This window comes from Haliaeetus leucocephalus, unplaced genomic scaffold (assembly GCF_000737465.1).
Source record: "Haliaeetus leucocephalus isolate CR32 unplaced genomic scaffold, Haliaeetus_leucocephalus-4.0 Scaffold696, whole genome shotgun sequence".
Classification (NCBI taxonomy): Eukaryota; Metazoa; Chordata; class Aves; order Accipitriformes; family Accipitridae; genus Haliaeetus; species Haliaeetus leucocephalus.
The window spans coordinates 3,402,708-3,424,470 of NW_010973132.1; the positions used below are offsets into that span (position 1 = coordinate 3,402,708).

At 47.1% G+C, this 21,763-nt stretch overlaps 1 protein-coding gene across 2 annotated transcripts; it reads right to left on the reverse strand.

Annotated features, from left to right (window-relative positions):
- On the reverse strand, positions 1–21,271 carry ARHGAP1 (Rho GTPase activating protein 1). 2 transcript variants are annotated; one of them, XM_010580124.1, is made up of 13 exons: positions 20,947–21,271; positions 20,507–20,690; positions 19,617–19,709; positions 8,835–8,922; positions 8,460–8,591; positions 7,891–7,977; positions 6,627–6,725; positions 5,797–5,904; positions 4,488–4,564; positions 4,014–4,091; positions 3,338–3,466; positions 3,056–3,159; positions 1–2,362 (listed from the first exon to the last, which is right to left on the reverse strand). In XM_010580124.1, the coding sequence occupies exons 2-13, from the start codon at positions 20,643–20,645 to the stop codon at positions 2,183–2,185; spliced, it is 1,314 nt and encodes a 437-aa protein (XP_010578426.1). In that variant the 5' UTR covers positions 20,646–20,690; positions 20,947–21,271; the 3' UTR covers positions 1–2,182. The 2 variants fall into 2 exon arrangements, with proteins under 2 accessions (XP_010578426.1, XP_010578425.1); XM_010580123.1 differs by having other exon boundaries at positions 20,507–21,271.
- Positions 21,272–21,763: the final 492 nt, after the last annotated feature.

Sequence of the window (21,763 nt, forward strand, 5' to 3'; positions counted from 1 at the left end):
CACTGGGACAAGTACACCTCTCTCCACACTGTCCATCCCAGGAGATTACTCCTCCGCAGCACATCAGCCCTGCTAACTTACTGTAGCAGAGATCACAGGTGAATTAGGAGCTGAGTATCCCTACCTCCAAAACATTTATTTGGTTACTGCTGTGAATTGTTCAGGCTGAAACAATTCATAACCTGGCCAAACAGGGAAGACTCCTACTCTTGGCAGTGGGAGACTAAGCAGCCTTGTAGCCTCCACAGGGCAAAGTCCCCCAGTATCTAGAAGGGATCAGAGCCAGCCCTCTCCTACAATATCTCTTGCTCCAGCCTTAGTAATGCTCACTGTTCCCACCCACGTGTTGGTGTGCCTCCTCCGAGCCAGCTGGCTGGACCTGTGCTGCCCTGCAGAGCTGCCTATGTTCGCACCCATCCCCATTCCAGAGCTTAGCAGAAAGAGCAATTTCCATAATTCCTACAGCAGATGTCACTTATTTTGATTACAACTGGGGCACTGACCTTTGGTCAGTGTTAAAGGCAGACTAAAATATTATGAAAAACCAAATTCTATTTAGCATCCAGTAGCTTTTTAAAAATTAGTCCTGCTTGGTCCAAAAGATTTGTCCCTGTGGCCAGATGCATCAGGGAGACCTGGCCCAGGCATGCAGGGCACAAGTTAAAAAGATAAAAACACACCAGTGAACTAAGGCTAGAAGCTCCCTGCTAACACCCTGCCAGGCCCAGACTAAGGAGAGGGATCTCTTTTAGCTCAGATAACGGGAATGCTGCAACCCAAAACCAACAGTGATGCCCTAACAGCATTGCAGCTGCTTTGGGCCAGGCTCACCCCGCTCCGAGCCTGCTTTGCGGACAACCCGATCTCTCCAGCCGTGCCCAGAGCACACAGGATGCATCTAACCAGGCTTCCAAGGTAGCATGGAAGGAAGGAATGAACCGAGGAGGAGATGGGGCAAAGGCCCTTGGCATGGAATAGCTGTTCCCTCACAGCTTTGGCACATGAGCGTTCGGCACCTGGACAGAAATTCATAATCCAGGCCTCATGCACTCCAGGATGAGTGTTAGCCCCAGTCCCTAGACCTTCCCTAAAGGCCATGCTCTCATGTGCTGGGGAAAGGTCTACTCAAAAAGACAACTAACCAAGGCGGTCTGTGCCAGTCAGCACAGATACACATGCCTGACAGAGGAGTAAAAGGCCTTGTGCTGCTGCCACAGGGAAAGGCAGTGATCCTCTTAGCGTTCAGTGGTTCAGTGCCAGCGGGGCGCTGGGTCCCTGCCACCCAGGCTCACCAGCTGTCAAAGAGCCCCAGCCAACCTCCCCCTCCCCGCACAGCCAGGTCTGGCATGAACCTTCCCAGCCGGGCTGGAAATGCTGCTGGAGGGACAAACACGCCCGAGGTGGGTAACTATGGGAGGCACTTCACCCACTACACCCCAGCAAACACGGACTAGTATCTGGAGTTGGTGATCCCAGAGGGGTTTGGGCTAAACTCAGCTTCCTTGTATTGGAGTCTGACAGGTAATACAGCCCATGTGCCGTGAGCCTGTCCTTCACTTGCCTGCCAAAAGCATGGGGTCTGGAGTGGGTGTTTGCAAGTGCAGGACATGCTGCTACCTGAAGCACATGGGCTGCCTGGCTCCCTTCCCTGCTTTAGGTGCCTCTGGGGAAAGGCAGAATGCACATCCAGTGCTGAGAGATGGCACTCGCAGCAAGAACATCTCTGCCACAAAACCCAGCAAGCCTGCCCTAGCCCAGACAGCCCAGCTGAGGCGAGGGGGGTGAGCTGAGGCTATTGGGAGCTTGAAGAAAGAAGATCTTTGCTGAGGAAGGGACCAGGAGGGCAGAAAAACTGCACGTGAGGGAAGGAGGAAAGGAAGGCAGGTCATCTGATAGGGCAGCAGACTGGTGATGAGCCCTGGAGGAGCTGCACAGACTGGCAGGTGGGTTAGGACTCCACTCTCAGCAGCTGGGAGACCAGCTCCCCTCCCCATCCGGAGCAGCAGGTCTCCTGCTCGCTTACGTACACACTTTCTCCACCATCTCCACAGCCCTCGCTCTGCTCATCACCCAGAGGATCAATGGTCCCTTTGCGCTGGAGACACCTTGGTCACAGCTCCAAGACAAGGTGGGAAAGAAGGTGGAAGGTGGGCACAGTGTGCTGGTGTGGGCTGGCCTGGATTCAGGCCTCCACATCCTCAAAGAGCTCCTTCTGGTGGTCCAGCAGGAACTTGGTAAAGGTATTGATGGGGTTGATGGCTTTTAGTGTGATGGCTACATCTTTGGCCCACAGCAGATTTGGGCCAAACACAACTGCCAGGTTGGTGTTTGTCATCTTGTTTCTGTCACTGTGAGCAGAGACCTACGCGGGAAGGAAAGAGACCGTTGTGAATCCTACAGAACAATACAGCAGCTGCCCTCTACCCTCCCCAAAGCCAGAGCTGACAGACTCCCAAGGGCAAATGGGAGGAGAGAAGCTGAAGGCCCAGTGCCAGAAGGCAGCTTGGGGGAACACACATGACATCCAGCATTCAGGACGTGAGGAGCAGCATCTTGCCATTTGCCACTATGGATTAACCACCGCGCCATACCATAACAATAGGACCAACAGCACTGTCAGCCAGTATCTCTACAGTCTAGATCACCACTCAAAACAAAATGATCTTCCCTCTTGCTAGAATAGCCTTGCAGTGGCTGCCCTGGCAGCAGAAAGCTCTGTAGGGCGGATCTGAGACCCCTCTTCTAGTCTAATCTTCTATTCAGATATTTTGCAGTTGTACCTCCACCCTGGGGAGCTTCCAGCGTCCGTGGTACAGACCACACGGGCTTACTGCCTGCCTGCACTTCTCAGAGTTATGAGAAGCAACTGCTTAGGCTAATTCATCATGATCATTCTTGATCTCTGTATAACAAGAACATAAGGTAAAGAAAGGCAATTTCCTAGCTTTAGACTTATTGCCTCTCAAAGGCAAAGAGGGAGCAGGCAGTCAAAAAGCTGATGCAAGGCACTGGCAACTGAACTAGAATACGACTGCCCACCTTCGGAGCAGCTCACCTGCACCAGAAAGGCTGTCAGTAAACGGAGCACTTGGTAGTTTTCTTCTGGCAGAGTCTGGAGTGTTTTGCGAACAACATCCACACGATTCACCTCTTCTACACCTAAAAATCAAGAGAGATAGGACAAGCAAGTCCATGAGGAATCCTCAGCACCCACCTTGATGAAAGCCCTGTTTGCAGTCACAGGGTATCCCATGCAGAACTGCCCCCCCTGCAAAAGATATCTTTGCCCTTGGCCAGTGCAACATTCAAGGAGTAGCACACTCTTGTTACAACTCACTCTGGAAGCTGACAACGTGGCTATAGAGGCCAAAAGTGAGGAGGGGCTCAGGTAGCTCCCTCAAGAAGGTCTTGAGAATCACAGCAGGGAGGTGGACATCTTCATACTGCTGGAAATCTACAGGCACACCTGAGAAAGTAGAGCAGAGACTCAGTGCTCACTGACCAAAGCAGGACCTCCTCCAAAGAATGGTACATAGCGGTCAGAGTCCAGAACTAGGGAAGCAGTATTTTAAAGAAGACAGAGAGGGTACTGAAGCAAAACATCTTCTAGCAGAGGGGAAAAACGTGTCCCAAAAACATATGCAAAGCACTGCTGAATCCAGCACTACATCTTTAGAAGTCATCAAATGCAACAGATGACCAAGTTTCTTCCTGGTCATCTCCAGTCCCTCCAGAATAACCAGACCAAGATGGTATATCCCACCCCAAGAAACAGCGAAATTTTCAGGAAGGAAAAGGGCAGCAAGAGGAACATCAGTGGAAAGCAATATGCTTTCCACGCAGCAGAAGTGTCAGATGCTTTTCCCTTGCAACTCAGGCCATACCCTGGTGGGGCCTCACCTAGAGACCTATCGGAGAAGGACAGAAGCCATGATAGACTAGTTCCAACACAATTCCAGTTGGACAGTAGTAGTTCAGGAATGAGAGGGGCTCTGCTGAGTTTGGGTACTTACCCATGTTGTATTTTTGCTGCACCTCCCTGACAACCTGTGTATTTGCTGATCTCCGGAAAATCCCCTCTGTAGCAAGAGCTGTGAAGTGAGAGCAAATGGAGAAGAAAGATCAGCCATGTGAGTCTCTAAAAACGCTGGTCTTAATCACAAATCCATGCTGTGGGGCATTCAGACAGATGTCAGCAAGTCCCTTTTTTACAGTATGGCAATTCTTTCTGCTTCTGCTACCAGGCAAAGGACACAATGAGCAGTTTGCTGCTCTTATACAAGGGGCAGTATGGACAACTGGAAGAAAGAGGTCTCCTAAGCCCTGCACAATCTCTCTTGAAAGCTAACTCACCTAGTTCAGGCCTTTACAGCTTATTCTAGACTGCTGTTCTTCTTTATCTTACCACACTCTGGATGGGAACTTAGGTGGAGGAGAGGCCACTGACATGGAATTAAGAGGGGCTGCAGCTTCCCCTGAACACTTACCATGCTCCTGCAAATGAGCAATGGTGTCTCTGACCACCAGAGGAACAGGAGACTGATCAGGGTTCTTCTCCCTGAGACTGTGGGAAGAGACAAAAGGTTAAAAATGACTGGTCCTCCCTGCCCTGCATGCAGCCCCTGAATCTTGAAGTTGCCCCCACAAGCTCTACCACATAGGATCTTGCTATCCCAGTCCCTGGTTTGTCCATTATTCCAGCCTTCTCTCCTCTTCACCCATTATGCTACATCATTCACTGGAGCAAGTATGAGCTCATTACTACACCACAGGAATATTTCTCTTCTGTAAAAATCATAGCCTGTAGATGCCAGGGCAAAGGGGTTCCCAGAAGGCAAGGCTGCTAGTTATGAATCAGATGAAAAGGGTTAAGCTTCCTTTTTACTTCCCCATAGGAGCAAGGGCAGAAAGCTGACACGCGAGAGAAATATATATGGTGTAAGTTTACCCTCCCCACTTCTGTAACAGAAGATATATCAACCCAATGGCTGTCAGGGAAGACCTAGTGATGCCAAGGCGTTCGCTGCCACCCTCACGTTGGATTGACTATACCACTTGATAGCATGGAGCTGTTCACCCTTCGCAGGCTACTAACAAGCTCAGGCACACAGCATCACGGGAGTTACATTTGGAAATGTTGTGTTGAAGCTGGGGAATGTGCTCCCAGATTGCTTCAGAGGATCTGTCTGGCCACACAGTACTGGCTCCTCATCATTCGCCAAGGAGGCAAAAATCACGCTCAAAGTTAAAAATACCTGCAACGCTTAGCCAGTATCACTAGCCCTTGCCAGTGTTTGTGTTTGCCTGTGTCACCGTGCAGGAATGGGGGGGATGGGAATCAGTACAAGGGTGAGAAGAAGTGCTTTAAAAATAGAATTTATGATATGGAACAAAATAAGTAACAGATCTGCAGCACTGCTCAATCAAAATAGCATAGCCCTAAAGACACCTCCACCAGCCTGCTACAGACTTGCTTTGCTTAAAGGAAGTTTCTAGTGGCATAAAGCCATCCCCATGGCCCTTATTTTGCTCCTCCCTTAGTGACCCTTAGTTGCAGAAAAAAATCTTATCCTCATTTAGATACAATCTAGCCAGGGAATCAAGAGGGTGGAACTGAACTGAGTCAGTCAGGATCTGGACATGAGTGCAGAGTTCCTCAGAAGAATGATTAAAGCTTTTTAGGTAGTCTGAACTGCAAGAAATTTTACAGCCACTTTTGCTGCTGTTCAGTTGTAAATACAGTGACCTCATATCAAGCAAGTAAGGGCAAAAGCAACACAATCCAGAGATACTCACTGCTGGAGCGAGACTCCAAACTGCTGGTTTGGCAGCGGTGGGCGCGGGGGTGTTGGCTTCTGGGGCACTTGTGAAGGTTTCTGCAGAGATCTCAGATATTCATCATACCTGTAGCAAAACACAGACTAGTAAAAAGCCACTCCACCTCCTAGAAAGAGCACGAACCCAGTGCTACACTTGACCCACTGCACACCCAGTGGAACAGCTCCTGCCTAGCATGGTTGATTCCACCTATGCAAAAATGGGACAGGCAACTCTGGAGCATAGGGGTAACAAGAACAAACATCTGGTTGCCAGAAAAAAGCAGGGAGAAAGAAGTATCTATCCGGAATCAGAAGCTGGAGTAGCTGAGAATGACAGACAGCATGGGCAGGAGGCCAGGACACCATTGCTTGTGATGAGACAGTTGCATGTATGTGTTAAGGACAGGGAATCAATCTGGTAGGACTGAGATTGTGGCAACTTTGGGAAGCCCCAAAGATAAGCTGAACTGTGCAGAGTGAGCAAAGCAGGTGCCCAGATGCAGCAGATGCACACCACAAGCTCCAGGTCAGTGTTAAGGTCAGCACCTTGCAGAAAGCCCCTGAGGGGTGAGTGGGAGAGGCAGGATTGGTGCTCCACTGGAGGAGGATTTTTAACTGGAGGACAGAACTGGGCACTGGGGCTAAGGACACACAGGAAGGAGCATGGAGAGAAACAACAGTCAATTTGTCACCACTCCCTCCAAAACCACTGCCTGAGTGGAACAATCTCTTCCTCCCCTTGCCATTCCTCCAGAAAAGTCTCCTCTCACACAGCCCCAAGCAAATGGGAGACAGCAGCATTCTCACTTCAGCACTTGGCTTGGGATCCCCAACTGTTCCAGCTTCACATACTCCTCCAGCTCACTAAGGAAGTTCACATAAAAAATCTTTCGTCCAAACTTAAAGCTGAAAAACAAGAGAAAAGTAGGTATGTGAGGAATCAGGAAATTCAGTATCAGAATGGACTTTTCACAGGCAAGGAGAGCAGGGGTCTGCAAGAGACATCAATGGGGCAAAGCAGCAGGTATGGCTGAGCAGCAGAGATGTCACCCACATAGCTCTCCAACTCCATATATTTTACCAGGAGATGCCAAGACTTTCCAACTCATGTTGGAAGCCCTAGCAGCAGCAGGCTTCCTAAAATGCTGGATTTCTCCTTCCTAATTTCAGCAGCAGGTTTTGTTTTCAATTATTTTACAGAGTTAGAATTTCAGCATGAACACAATGAATTAAGTATAATTTGGACTGATACTCTCACTTCCTTTTTCATTATTAGCAGAGCCTGCAACACTTTACTTCTACTTAGCTGGATAGAAAGGGAGCAGCACAGAACTGCAAACTCTGTAGGTTCCCAAAGCAGTACTTCTTGTGTCTGAATATTTCTGAGCTCAGAAATAGGAGAAGATATCATAGGGTGAGAGACTTCAGGGTAGGCTTGGCAGTCTGCGCTCGTCTTGTACCCCACTGAGAATGCCCCATTATTCCCCTGCAGTCTGAGGATGTGGGTGAGCCTCCTATAGTGAGTGCTTCTGTCGTGGTTTAACCCCAGCCAGCAACTAAGCACCACGCAGCCGCTCACTCACTCCCCCCCATCCAGTGGGATGGGGGAGAAAATCTGGAAAAGAAGTAAAACTCGTGGGTTGAGATAAGAATGGTTTAATAGAACAGAAAAGAAGAAACTAATAATGATAATGATAACACTAATAAAATGACAACAGTAGTAATAAAAGGATTGAAATGTACAAATGATGCGCAGGGCAATTGCTCACCACCCGCCGACCGACACCCAGCCAGTCCCCGAGCGGCGATTCCCCACCCCCACTTCCCAGTTCCTATACTAGATGGGACGTCCCATGGCATGGAATACCCCATTGGCCACTTTGGGTCAGGTGCCCTGGCTGGGCACGAGAAGCTGAAAAATCCTTGACTATAGTCTAAACACTACTGAGCAACAACTGAAAACATCAGTGTTATCAACATTCTTCACATACTGAACTCAAAACATAGCACTGTACCGGCTACTAAGAAGACAGTTAACTCTATCCCAGCTGAAACCAGGACAGCTTCCTACCTGATCAGAGGCTTGAAGAGAATCAGCAGGGTCTTGATGAACATGGTTGGGTGCACAATATACAAGGCTTTGATGTTCTTCTTGTACCTGCCAAGACAAGCTAAGTAAGGATGAGCTGCACTTTAAGCAGAGGAGCCAACCTTTCCACAAGATTAAGGCACCCTGGATGCTCCATTCCTTTTGCACTGAGCCTCACCACTTGCCAGCACCCACGGCCTCTGCCCTCCCATGCTTCGTAGCTGTGTCAGGCTACTCAGCAGCCTAAGGGCACGCTCTACTCTATTCCAAGATTCAGCCTCGTCAAGAAGCAACAATTACACCATGCGGCTGACACACTTGCCCTGGTCCTGGTTTTGCTGCTTGCCTGTTGGCCTAAAGGATGTAACTACAGAAGGAGCTGTTTATCCCATGGATTCAGCCTGCATTAAACAACAACTCACCTCAATAAGCAGCAGAAATAAGTGACAGTAAATTATGATCACCCAGCTACATGGGGGGCCTGGGGAAGATCTTCTATGTTAGGCTACAGAACAGCATGTTATATCCTTGCTTGCTGCAGCCTTACTCACTTGCGATCAAATTCCCTGTAGGCATCCCGCAGCCAGCTCAGGGATGGCTTGTTCTCACTGGTCAGGCCATGGTGCAGGTACACCAGTGTGTAATCACTCTCCACATACTGGTCCAGTGTGAATTTCAGGTACCTGAGAAGAGACAACTGCTGAACTCGCTTCATGCTCTGCCACAGAGGCTCTTCCTCCCTTTGGGACTCATTTTGTGTGCCATAGCAGAGGATTTGCATCCCCAGCAATGGAGGTAAGCACTGTGGGAGGACGTGTCCAGCTAAAGAAGTTACTGCAGATAGATCTGGCCCCAGGAATCCAGCACCTGGGAATTATGTCAGGCTTAAGAAGTTAACAGCAGCAGCCTCCTACGATGCTACTCACCCCAGCAGTTTCACGTGATCAAGTTGATGACTTGGGGGCATCCGGCAGGCACTGAACAAAATGACTTTCCTTCCGTATTTGTCATCACCTGCAGATGAAGTGCCAGAGATTACAGGGAGTTTAAGGACTACATTGTGCTCTTGGCAGCAAGGGGTAAACAGAGAATGGGAAACTGCCATAACAAGGCAGAAGTCTGGATTGCCACAACTGCCAGGAAAGCTAAACCTGATTTTCAGCAGAGTTACCATGGGCCTAGTATGGAAGCAGAAACCCGAACACCAAGGGCCAGGCAAGTCAACAACGCAAGTGGAAAACAGAGTCTGTGCTGCAGCCCTGAAAGAAAAGGAAGGATTGGAAGCCAGGATGCCTCAGGACACATAGGGATGGAGGCCTCAAGTACAGAACAGAGCACTCGGAGCATTAATCCTGCAACAGCTGTCCCTGGGCACTGCTCCTGATGCACATGTGCCCAGGGAGACACAGGGAAAACTGCCCCTCACAGGCACGATAACCACTCCTTCCGTCCTGCACACAGTCCCAGACTAACTGCTTGTGGTCTGGTGCATTTGTTTCGTGCTTCACCTGAAGTTTAGTCCTGCACACAGAACCAAGCCATTTCATACCCTGGAAACCAAGATATTCCTAGAAACAGGGCAGTCCCAGCCACATCCCAGATATGAGAAGCAAGCATCATCATAAGCCTCTTCTACAGAAGGACCAAGTAAGGCTGCTGGATTCTCCAGGGGGATTGCAGAACAAGCTGTTCACTGCTTCCTAGATTTTCCATCCACAGAGATATTTTTCCAACCTGAACTGGATGGAGCTTTAAAGTGCAGCACAACAAAGCATTCTATGTGAAAAACCAGCAGAAAACAGTCCCCATCACACTGGAGCCAAATAACCCATAAAGCACCCTCATCTCGGGGAGGGCACTCCCAGCCACCACTTGAGGCTTCAGAGACAAGCAGCCAAGTTTTCTCCAGAGCAAGTCTTCATAGGTCAGTGGACTTCTGCCAGCAGAGATCTCAGCCCTGTGAACAAAACCTGAGCAGATGGGCATGGACAAGCTTACTAGACATGCTAGGGGGATTGAGAGATTAGGTAGAGTAAGAATCAGGTCACAAATCTTTCGGACACACAGAGTTTGAGGGAAAGTCTGGTTCTCTCCCAGACACAACACCCAATCCATTTCCATAAGGATTACTTGCTTTTTAGCACCAGCGGAGATGAAATGGTTCCTTTAGTGTGAAGGGTTAAAGTCTTCCCATCTTTCTTGCTATTCACCCTGGTCCAAGAGCTATGTTTTCTTGTCAAGCAGAAGGAGCACGGAGCAGTGGAAGGGGCTACTGAGGTTATACTCAACACCACCCTCCTTCCTCCCCCACGGCACAACCATCTCATACAGACCACAGCACAGAAAAGCAGCAAGGATCGCTATTTATGTGGGACAGCCCTGCAATACATCATTCCTCTTGAAATATATCCTTTTCCCCACACTGATTTACAATATTCAGAGCATGCAGCCATTTTCTCACCTTTGCATGGGCTCTGGCCCTCAGCTACCGCTTGGTTACACTCACCGTGCAGCAACTGAGATCTCAAACTGAACCCCAGAACAGCAAACCTGAGGTTTCTGGGAACACTGCCTGCTAGTAACAGATGACCACTTAGTGCTGCAAATGGCAGCCAGAGAACTCACATACGCCGGCTGTGACATTAAGATGCCACTAACACTCTTTTACCCCCTTCCTGGCCAGAAGAATAGATTCTCTTGCTACTTGTTCACTTACATTTTTCCCTCGCAAGTCCCATTTTCAAGTCACTCACCAGACAACACAAGAGACAGAATTTACTGATGCACACAAGCCAGAACCTCTACAAAAGCTAGGGACACTGAGGCAGCACTAGGTACAGACCAGGAAAGGGGTGGCATAGGCCATCACATTGACATACACATGCGGAGGTAAGGGGCAATTAGGGAGGACGCATGACCCAGAATGCAGGACTAGGAGAGAGTGATGCAAGGCTCATCTGGAAAAACCAGGTACAGTCACAGCCAGGCCACAAGACCAACATCACATTGCATATCCCACGGTAGCCCACTCTCTGCCTAGCCCAGAGTTTCTTGGTAGCTTGCTGTGAGCTTTAGGGCTGGGTCTAATGCACATAAGCTGTCTATAAAACAAAGGTGCAGGCTACAAAGTCCTGGGCAGGGAATATGGCATATTGTGACTCTTCCCACTGGTCTTGAGCCACTCATATGTCTCTATCTGGAAGACAAAGGGTCCTGCCTGCACAGAGCAGCAAGAAGATGGTAGCATCTGAGAATCCGCTGAGTTTTGTAGTGATGAAAGAGAACGGTCAGAAAGACTACAGATCTTTGCAGATCATAGCTCTGTACTAAAGTCAGAATGGGTGCTATCTTCAGTTAACTGAGAGGCTGCATTTCACACCAGAGTGGATGGTCTGAGGGCCAGAAGCAGATTGCAAGCTTGATCAAGGCAGGCCTTGGTTGTGAAGAACTGCAGTATAGCACCATGTTCATGCGATGTTCTGGGTGGCCACATGCTCAGCTCAGGCTCCTGGGCACTAATTTCCAGACCTGACAAGTCACAAGTCAGGAACCACATAGCTTAAAACACCTTCCTCTGGAATGATGTGAAAGCCCACAGCAGGGCCTATGTAAAGTCTAGAATCTCATTCCTTATATAGCCTTGGTGAAAAGGTCTGGGATCGCTGGTAAAGAAAAAACAGACAATCCATGATTCTGCCAAAGGGGAGATGCCAGCCATGTTTCCCCTGGTTAATTTCCAGGGCCAAGTACACCAGAAGATAAGCTATAGTCCCCTGGATGACTGAAAAAGGAGTGGTCCATTTTGCCTTCCAAATCAGAATGAATTTATGCATGAGACCTACACAGGAACCAGCACGCCCATTACTGAGTTCTGGGTTTCGCTCCAGTTTCACCACACTGAGCTCAGCCTGTTAACACAGACACTTTCAAAACAACCAACTGCCAATCTTGTTTCCACCTGACATATATCAGATCAGTCTGGTTCCTCCAGACATGACAAAATTCAAAATTCAGCATCGAAGCTGAACAGTCAGTTGTTCCAAGTTATAAACAAAAACTTAAAGCCCATTCCATGCATTCCTGGCTGTTGGAGGAAACTGCCTGCAGGTGGCCTCTCTGCCTCCAACTGAACAAGTTTTTATGGTGTTTGATCTTTCCCAGATGCTTCATCCCTTGTACTGTTTGCTTTCCTGTTTGCAATATTAATCTTATGTACGTAGGCTTTCAGCCCTTGTTTGCAATTGCAAATAGCTAAAGTTTCCATTGAATACAACCATAGACCATGAAGTAATCATTCAGCTTTTCAGGTTGTCTCCTACCTCTCCCAGATGAGGAACACTCAATAGTTAACAACAAACCAAAAAAGAAACAATTATATACCATCAGTACTCACAGAACACCCGAACAACGTGCATACTTTTGAAAATATTTTTGAAGTATGAACTTACAATCTACACTGGAATTAAACTACGTCCCTATAGAAGGTAATTCAGATACTTTTTTTTTTTTTTTTAAACAACAAAGAGCAAGACAGTAGCCAATATGCAAAGCCTCTCCAGTCAAGACAGCTGCTCATCTAAAGAGATATTAACTTGTAGCACTGATGGACATGATAATTCTCCTGAACATTGTTATGGTGCTTTTAAGGCCCAAACTCAGTTTTTCCTCTCACCCAAAGAGCATCATTTCCAGTGCACTTTTGACACAAGGGGCAAGGAATATCATTGCTGTGGTTCCAAGCCATCAGTGCAGGACCATACTTCTAAAAAGGCTGAAGTTTAAATACTGAGGCTAATGTTTCAGATTGAAACCTGCAACAATACAAACATATCAGAGCGGAAATTCATATCAAGGTAGCACTGTCCTGAGATGGAGACTCTATTAAATGAATCTGTACAGCCAACACAGAAAATATACACTTGACCTGCAAATCCTGCTAAGTATTTCTAGGTATTTCTCCAGAAATATATCTGTTAACCTTTATGCCATGATTGGAGGCTGTCATACTACTCACTGGCAGTGTAACTGCAGTCCAGACACCCAGCTCATTCATTCCTACCTTCATCAGGTACCCTTGGCTGAGGACCCACCTCAATGAAACATTCAAATGGGAATATCCTGGTACTTTGATACTGAGAGAATGCAGACAGGTAAAACTTGCCACCAAAAGCTAGTGTTATTGGTAAAACAGCAAAGTTAACAGAGTTCAGAGTCAAGGAGAGGACACCACTACAGAATTCTGGAACAGTACTACACAAGTTTCACAAAGCTTAGGATGTTTATCAGAGCCACTGTCAGTAAAAAACTTCTCTAATGTAATTTCAGGTTCCTGCCAAGCTTATGACACAGCTGGGCAGTGTTCAAGCACAGTAGATTTTAGTTGCCTGCTGAATTCCGAAGTGGATTTAGCCCCTCAGGAAAAGAAGGTAAGGAGCTCAAAGTAGAAGTATTTTAATACATGCCATCTTCCATCTAGCTATTCCCAACATCCAAACACTGCCAGAATCATAAACCCTTATCAAGTGACTACAGCTCTGATACAAAATATACTAGAGTGTCAGATAAAGAATGCAAAGTGGGAGGATGCCTAAGCATATGGCAAAGGGGGAAGAAGAGCCCACCTAATGAGGCAGTGAGGATCAGCATTTCCATGGACTATGCGAAGGTATTGGCCTGCTGCTCAGAAACAGCAGAAAGAATTTCACACCAAGAGAAGTTTTCATCTACATTGAGAAGTGCGGAAGCATCAGCAGCCAAATTCCTAAGGCTTGGGACTGAAGTCTAGAGAGTATTAACAAATGCTCAGCAAGCACTGAGCAGTCTAGCACAGCTTCAGGCTAGAATGAGGAACAAATTACCAAAACATATCTCTGCAGCCAAATGGAGAAGAAATAGGTGACAGTTATTTTCAGTTGGAGAATCCAGTTTAAGCGCCAGCTGCTTAGCACGTGAGCGCAGCAGCAGATCATATGAAGGAACAAGAAGTAATCCCAGGATGAACTTCCAAAGCACACGTGACAAGGAGGTAAATCTGAATTCCAACTGAACTGGTCCAAGCAGGCCACCACCATGACAGAAGAGGAACAGGATTTATACTGAGACCCAAGAGCCCCAAAGTAAAGCCCACACGCAAAATTTGGCTCAGATGATTCTGCTGTGCCTGAGGCAGAGGTCCAGCCCTCAGAATATAATTTTGTGCAGCCTTTGGACTCCTGAAAAGTTGCCAGTGCAGCCTAAGGCTGAGCAAAGTTTGGGCTCCCCTGAGACAGTCCAGCTACAGGCCACGGTCATGCTAAAGGAATACCATGATCTACAGCTACAGTACCAAATGTTAGTGCCACAAAAAATCTACCTACCTGGTTGGGCCCCATCAAGTGCACCCTGGTCTGGAGGAACAGAAACAAAGTTAAAGCAAGCCAAGCTTCGCACCCTTTCCCAGAAAGTAATCTTGAGTATAAAGTCTCAGAGTCTAGCCAGATTGCCGCTGGGATGCATTTCGTTGCTGTCTTGCAGCAGCCAGGCTCCTTCTACTTCATCTTTCCCCAATCTCCTCTCCACAGCAACCTTAGCTAACAATTAGAGGGGGTAATAGCAACCCATGATTCCTGAATGTCTTTCTTGAATTTGCAACTAATTCTGTATAATCATAGTCAAGTTTCTGGCCCTTACTGTTACACTTCCCCTACCAGCAAAATGGCAACTGCCATACTGCCACTTTTAAAAGGGTTAAACACAACTAATTCTGAAAGTCAGGATCCTTTGAACCACTTCAGAAGTGTATAGAGAATGGCATCATGCCATATGAATAACACATCCAACAGACTGTTTTGCAAGAAGCTAAATTTCACTAATAAGCTGAAGATGAGGACAATTTAGATCTTCAACACACCCGTAGCTTTAAAAAAAAAATTAGTAGATTCTGATTAAAAAAAATAAACTGCTAGTTAGAAAAAAGAAAAAAGGTTTCTCTGGGCAGGGAGGGGTCTATGAAGGCATTTATTGCTATGCCCAGCCCCTTTCCATCACTCCCACAGCTATATATGCAACAGATGCACATGGGCCTATCAAGACAGGAGCCTGAGCAGAGCAGGGCTCTAGAAAGAAACTCTCCATTCCCTTGGTCTCCCTTAGAAACTTAGAATCCCTTAGAAACTCTCCACTCCCTTGATCTTACATGTCAAAACATGGTGCACCAGCTCGTCTTGCTTTGGATGGGCCAATTCTACAGAAGCAACTCATCATTCCAAAACATACAAATCCTCTTTTACAAAAAAAAAAAAAAAAAAAAAAAAAGGCCAGAAACTACATCCAAAAGCAGCAGAAATGCAGGCACCCTGTATTAATGAAACCAATAATAATGTACCATACTGGAAGGGAAAAGGACCCTTGCTACCAGAGGCCTTTGCTGAGCCCCATTAGCTGCCAAAGACACACAGCAACATAATTTCATCACAAGTTTTGCCTGCAACTTCTACTTTTGCCTGCTTAGTGAAACAACAGCTACTGGTGCTCAAAGATTGATTCAACCTCCCCATGTCAATCACTGACAACAAAAGCAAATCATCAGCACTAGTTACAACTTTGGCACCTGCAGCCGACAGCCAGCTGCATTGCTTTTCATGTAGGTTTGGTACCAGATTCACCATTGAAAATAAGATACTGTTGAAACTGCAGTTTCAATCTACTAATACTCAAGAAGGTACACCCTCAGCTCTCTGCCTTGCTTTCCCATTTCAGTCGCAGGTCTTACACACACTAACATCACGACTCCTCTGCCAGGGCAGCCCTACAGACTGCCAATTAATGGTGTGAGGCAGATTTCCCACAAAAACTAGCAGAAACATGCTCTGAGCTTCATCAAAGCTTTAAAGTCATCAGGCAGGGACTACATAGCTGAAGTAAATAGTGATGGCCACTCTCCTGACAAGCGCTACATCAACTTCTAGCCTCCACAGCAGCAGAAAATTCATAAGCCAATCCTATGTTAAGCCCCAGTTTTCTTATTCCAAAAGGGAGAAAGCCAATTATTGTGTAAAATGGGAACGCTGATGCACCTCATAGCTATAGGTTTGCATATTAACCACAAAGGTGAGACCGGTTATTTCGGACTGGGCAGAACGAGGAAGAAACACATTGCCAGTGAGCTGTCAAGAGCCCTGCTCTTCCCACACAGCCCCATGTTTCCAGCAGGCACCGCCATCTCCAGAGACCTCCTTCAGACTGTTATTAACTACCTGCCATATTCTTGCAATTCAGCCTCTGCTGGAATTCAAGGCCAAGATTATGTCACCCTAGTCTGCCTCATCCCCAAAGGAGATGGAAGCAGCACCTTTGCCATATAAGAATTAGCAGGATGATACAGAAACTCTTAAACATAACAGAAATTTGGGACAGTTCCTCAACAGTCTTCAACCAGAAGCCTGCATCTCCTCCGAACACTATGTAATGTGAGCAAGGAAAAAACCCACACTTTGCAGAAGTGGTTTGTGCAGTGAAATCAAGCCGCTTCTGCTCCAAATTCTAGCCACGTGCAAAGATGAATTTCTCTGCTACAATGCCCACAAAAAGAGGAACTCGGAGTCAAGAAGAGCACAACCACACAGAGACATCTCCAGAGCCATGTACATTAAGGCAGGTCTGAAAGGACAGGCAGAGTATCATCTCTTTCCTTCAGAAAAGCACTGAATCCCAGAACCGAAAGAAGGTTTCCCAAAATGAAAATATTCTGATTCATAACAATGCTATGGTATTCCCTCAGAACTGTGACCTGGACGCCTTTTGCTGCCATCTTCCTGTGACACACCACTGCACAGCAATGACATGCCTGCTCCTTCCCCATGGACAGCCTCTTCCAGGAAGATCCCAGTCCTCCCAGAAGAGACAGGAGCATAGGGCACAAAGGAGAGTCTCCATGAAACTGCTGCACTATTTGTAAGTGAAAAACAAAACCAAAGCCCTTGTTTTTCTAGTAAATTCTGCAAAATGTTTTTCAATATTATTTTCCCTCTTTACACCAGATAGCCAGGATACTCAAATCCAGCGTGCCTTGAACTGCATCAGAAATTAAGGTCAGATAGAAAACTAGTGCACTAACTTTTTGTCATCAAAAATGGGCTTTTAGTAAGTTATTAACACCATGCACCCATCCTGCAAGAAGCAATTACTTTTCTGACCACACAGGATAACCCTGGGATCACGGAGTTCAGCCCAAGGATGGGAACTAGTCTTCTGCTTTTGTCTCAAAATAGCATCATCGTCCCAGAATATATTTCAGGGAAGGCAGGAACAGAGTTAGCCATATGCTTTCTGCTCTGAAGTGCAGAAAAGGGAAGGACACGGGAGAGAAAGCTCATAAATCAGCAAAATGGACAAAACTACCCTTGGTCTGCTGCCATTTGCTAATATTTAGAAGACAACTGGGCGTGGAGCTATTTTGTTTCAGTCTCAGCCTGGCGAGCATTCATTGCACGTGAAGGTGCCGAGAAGCACAACTTGTCAGTAGAGTCAGATCCAAACAGTTTCATATTAATCCTCTAGTGAGATTTTGATTCTCCAGGCTACTTCTAATAGGATTTTTCCAGATTCTCCTGGATTGTTTGCCTCCAACAACAGCCCAGAGAACATTACCCTGTCTGATTCTCCAAACAGTTAACGTTATTAATTATTGACCAAGAAAACTGAACAAACAGCTTCACCCCAGAGCCCAGATTACAACTCAGGCCCCTTTGATCAACTTCATAAATCCTGCTTTCAGGAGATGAGACACAGCAAGTCTCAAAACTATGGAGCAGCACATCTGCTATCTGGAGCTGTGCTACTAGCTCTTTCAATGCCAAGAAAGGCATTGCAGCACGTTCTGTGTGTGGGACCATCACAGGCTTTCAGATAAACCAGCTACCAGTGAAAATTGGCCAGGACCAGCCAACAACAGAAGCTTCTCTGAGCTGCTTCTGCACTGTACAGAGACAGAGAGCTCACTAGAAACACAAGTTTAAACCACCACAAGGAAGAGATCTCTTTCAGAATGCAGGCATGCCTCCCAGTCAGCCATCATATCACCCCAAAATCCTTTCAGGAAGTTAAAGAATTCTTCATTTGCTATCCTAGACAACGTGTCAAATGGCTGCATTCCAACAGCCATTGAGACACACCTCTGCTGGAGTGATACTTCATTCAGAGAGCTTGGGAAAAAAAAATGTTACCTGGATACAGAAATCCCGCAGAAAGCCTGGTGCTTACGTCAGAAGGCAGCACACAAAGTACATCCTTGGTTTGGGCTGACATTCCAGTCTTATCAATGTCTCTGATCTAAACTCTCTGCTAAGCACTTTGTCTGAAGCACACAACAGTATCATTTAACTCACCAGCTCCCAGAGCCCAGAAACACCAGTTACCTCTGCCATTTGCATTCCAAATATTAGAGCTATTATCACTGAAACGGTGGAGCCACACATCTGTCCCTTCCCAGTTTCAGCAGTAGGGAGGCCAGGGTGCAGAACTCTATTAACCCCAGTCCTGAAACTCCAGCCCCATGGAAAAGAAGGTTAGTAACACATTTGCAAATGAAAGCACTTGTGGCAAATCTACAAGACATAATGGCCCAAATGCTAAACACCTGGTCTGTCAACCCGAGCAGCCAGAGGCACACAGAAGACAAAGAACAACAAAGTGTTGAGTGTGCCATTATCCTTTTGTTCCCCAAAAGATGTAACATGAGAGGTTAGGAGAGAGAAAGCTCATTCTAGAGGACAGCCCAGAGAAGAATGATGTCAGGACAACTCTTACCAAGGTAAGTGACTGTGAATCTTCCCTCTGTGGTCAAACCCTCGCTGCAGAACAACCCTGAATCAGAGGGGACTCCAGCTTGCGCCTCTGCTTCACTGCAAATTCACTTGTGGGGCAGGCACCAAGGCACAGAGAAATGGCAATAGGAGGGGTAGGAGGTGGCTACAGGTAATCAAGGAGGAAGTGTGAATCAAGTCACAACAGGTTGAAGAGGCGCTTTTTTTTTTTAAAAAACAAGGAACGCAAGACAAACTGGGATTACCCTTTCCTCAGACTTACCACAGCAACCTAAAAACTACCCCCAAAACTCTTTCTTATGGAGGTCCCATCAGTAAATCACCAAGGGTTAGTATAATTAAAATAATACGGATAAGACAACCACACAGAAAAAATCCGAATGCTTGTGACTCTGAATGGTCAAGCCTTTCCTTGCAGTGACCCATGGGCCTATTCCCTCTATTTCAGACTTCTGTAGACGTTGTTTCTGGACAGGATGGCAAGCTCTGGCCATTCAGATGTAAAAGAGCTGCCAGACCTACTGTGGATTACTCAGTCAGCTGAGGACCTTGCAACAGTACTGCTGTAACTAGATAATTTCTGTGGCATTATCATGCAAAAAACACATCTTGTGCTCAGGATGTAGTCAAGTGCCACATCTAAAACAATTCAGCAAAAGCAACCGAGTCCTCCTAATAATATAATCAAGGCAGTAAGAGCCAAGAAGGAATGCAAGTTTAACCAAGGTCAACAAGAAAATTACACATATTGCAAACATTCAAGAAGTTTGGTGCTCCTCTTTACAATGCCAGCTGTCATTGCCATTTGGGCCTGGCATATAGCAGGTGCCCCCACAAACCCATTAGAAAGAACCTTCCTCAGCCCAGCTGCAAGGACATCAAAGGAGAAAACAGAAATATCACTACCTGCTACTTCCACAATGTGGTGCCGTGCGATATCATAGTAGGGATCATCCCACTGCAGGTGAGTGACGGGCTCCGGGGAGCCTTTGGAGTCCTCTGCACAAAACACAAGGAACAAGCACTTAGGAGAAGGGATCTGGAGCACCTTGGCGAGGGGTACGCTAGAGACAGAGGGATGAGAAAAAAATGGCTCTTCAACATGGGAGGGACTAAGGTATGCACCTGTCCACCTTGGAAACCCACCTTTGAAATTCTGAGTGGGCAAGAGCAGCAATGACTTCAAAAGAGACCTGTCAATCCTATGAGGTCTATACACGTCCCTCAGACTGCACACCCTCTCAAAAATGACTGTTCAGATGCGTCACAAACATTCGCAAAGACCAAAACCCAAGTGCCAAGGGCACCATCATGGCTTTTTAGAGCAGGAGGATCTTAACATCGTCCCTTGATGGATGGCCGTCCTATATGGCCCTGAGCTAATTTCCCTGACCTCTTTGGGCAGCAGTCCATAGCACAGGATTTCAGAGCAACAACTCAGATCTCCAGCCCCGCCTCCCACATGGAAGCTCAAGACCCTTCCACTCAGGAAGGCCAAACTATCTTGCAAGAGACCATAACAGAGGACACTCAAGGACTTACAGCATGTCTGTCCTGTCAGCACCAAAGTGCAGCCACCCACAGGACTGAGAAGAATATGTTTACATCAGCTGGCTCTGAGCTTTTTAGTGCTGTTCAATGGCAGGGCTAATTCACTTGGGTGTGGTGCAAGATTAATGCATCTCTAAAGCTTTCAAATAGAGCTGGGGCTCTCTGTATATGTAGACATGACCACAGTGCTGCAGAACAATTCCTTTTTGGCCAAAACCCAGACCCCAAACAAGCAGGATACTTACCCGATTTAGGAAAAGCAGGGGCTTCATCTGCTGGCCAGCTCTTATCATCTATGGAGGCCAGTTTGAGCTGGCTGAGGGACTGGTTGGTATCATCCAGGTTCAGGTCATCCTGAAGCTCCGAGAGCGGGTCTGCAGCCATGGTCCCCAAATACCGCAGTTTATTTTGCAGCGTCTAGAACAAGGACTGCAGAGATTGCTAGGTGAGACATGGAGATCACAAGCTTACCTCCCCATAGAGGCTCTTCCTCTTCTGGCTGATCTTCCCCAAATCCTCCCTTATCTTTACTTATCCAGAGATCACACTTCCCCTCCCCCTTAACACAGGCAGGAACAACTCCTCCTCCTCCAAGCCAGGAGCACCAGCATATGACAGATTCTTTCTTATGTCAGATTCTTTCATGCCTATTGCTATCAGAAGGCCATCAGGAGCCTTTACCAACCCTCTCAGCGAGTCTCTGCTTGACCACAGCTCTGTAAAGAGTAGTTTCTCTCCTGAAACAGGAGCAGCAGCAAGACGCTGAGGAAGGCGACAGGCTACACCAGCCCCTGCTTGATACACTCACTGCACCAGCTCTGAGCTCCCCCTCCCTCCAAAAGGCTGGCACAAAGCCCAGCTGTTTCCACAGTTGGCCCAGTGCTGGAAGCTTTCCCAGGAATCACCCCCCCTCTTCTCACCATAAGGGAGGGCCAGAGCTCTCAACAACACCAAAGTGGGTGCTTCAGCATGCTGGGATCTGAACACAGAAGTGAACAGCTTCTTAAAACAGGATTTCGTAGGCTGAGCTAGTAAGACAGGGAGAACAATACACACAAAACCCTCATCTTCTTTCAGCATCATCCAGCAAGTCCTTTCTCCTACATGACAGCAAGCAGCCAGGAATCACCTCTTTAATTTAAAGCCATATTGCTAGAATGAGTATTTTTCACCAAGCATGCCATAATACCGAGGAGACCAAAGAATTAAGAGGGTCCAAGAAACAGACAGGTCAGCATGTTTGCTGCTGCTTGCAAATATTTCTCACTCTTACCTGGAGCAGAAGGTGTGTCAAACCCCGGACTGAGCTAGCGCAGCACAGAGCACCTCCTAAGAGTACCAATTCTTAGGGACAACCCCTAGGAAACAGCTGTTATCCTCTAAAGTCAGTGTCCTGGAAGTAAGCAAGGAAACACTGGAAAGGACAAGTACATAGATCTGGATTGCTCACACAGACCACACCGACAGTAATTCAGCAGCCAACAGGCAACAAGCCAAGAGGA

What these genes read in the sequence shown, in the direction of transcription:
- ARHGAP1 (XM_010580124.1), bottom strand. Translation starts at nt 20,645, where the DNA reads ATGGCTGCAGACCCGCTCTCGGAGCTTCAGGATGACCTGAACCTGGAT. An exon ending in GATCACGTGAAACTGCTGGG is followed by an intron (nt 8,592 to 8,834) that starts GTGAGTAGCATC and finishes GTCTCTTCTCAG; the next exon opens with GTACCTGAAATTCACACTGG. An exon ending in CTCTTCAAGCCTCTGATCAG is followed by an intron (nt 6,726 to 7,890) that starts GTAGGAAGCTGT and finishes CTTGTTTTTCAG; the next exon opens with CTTTAAGTTTGGACGAAAGA.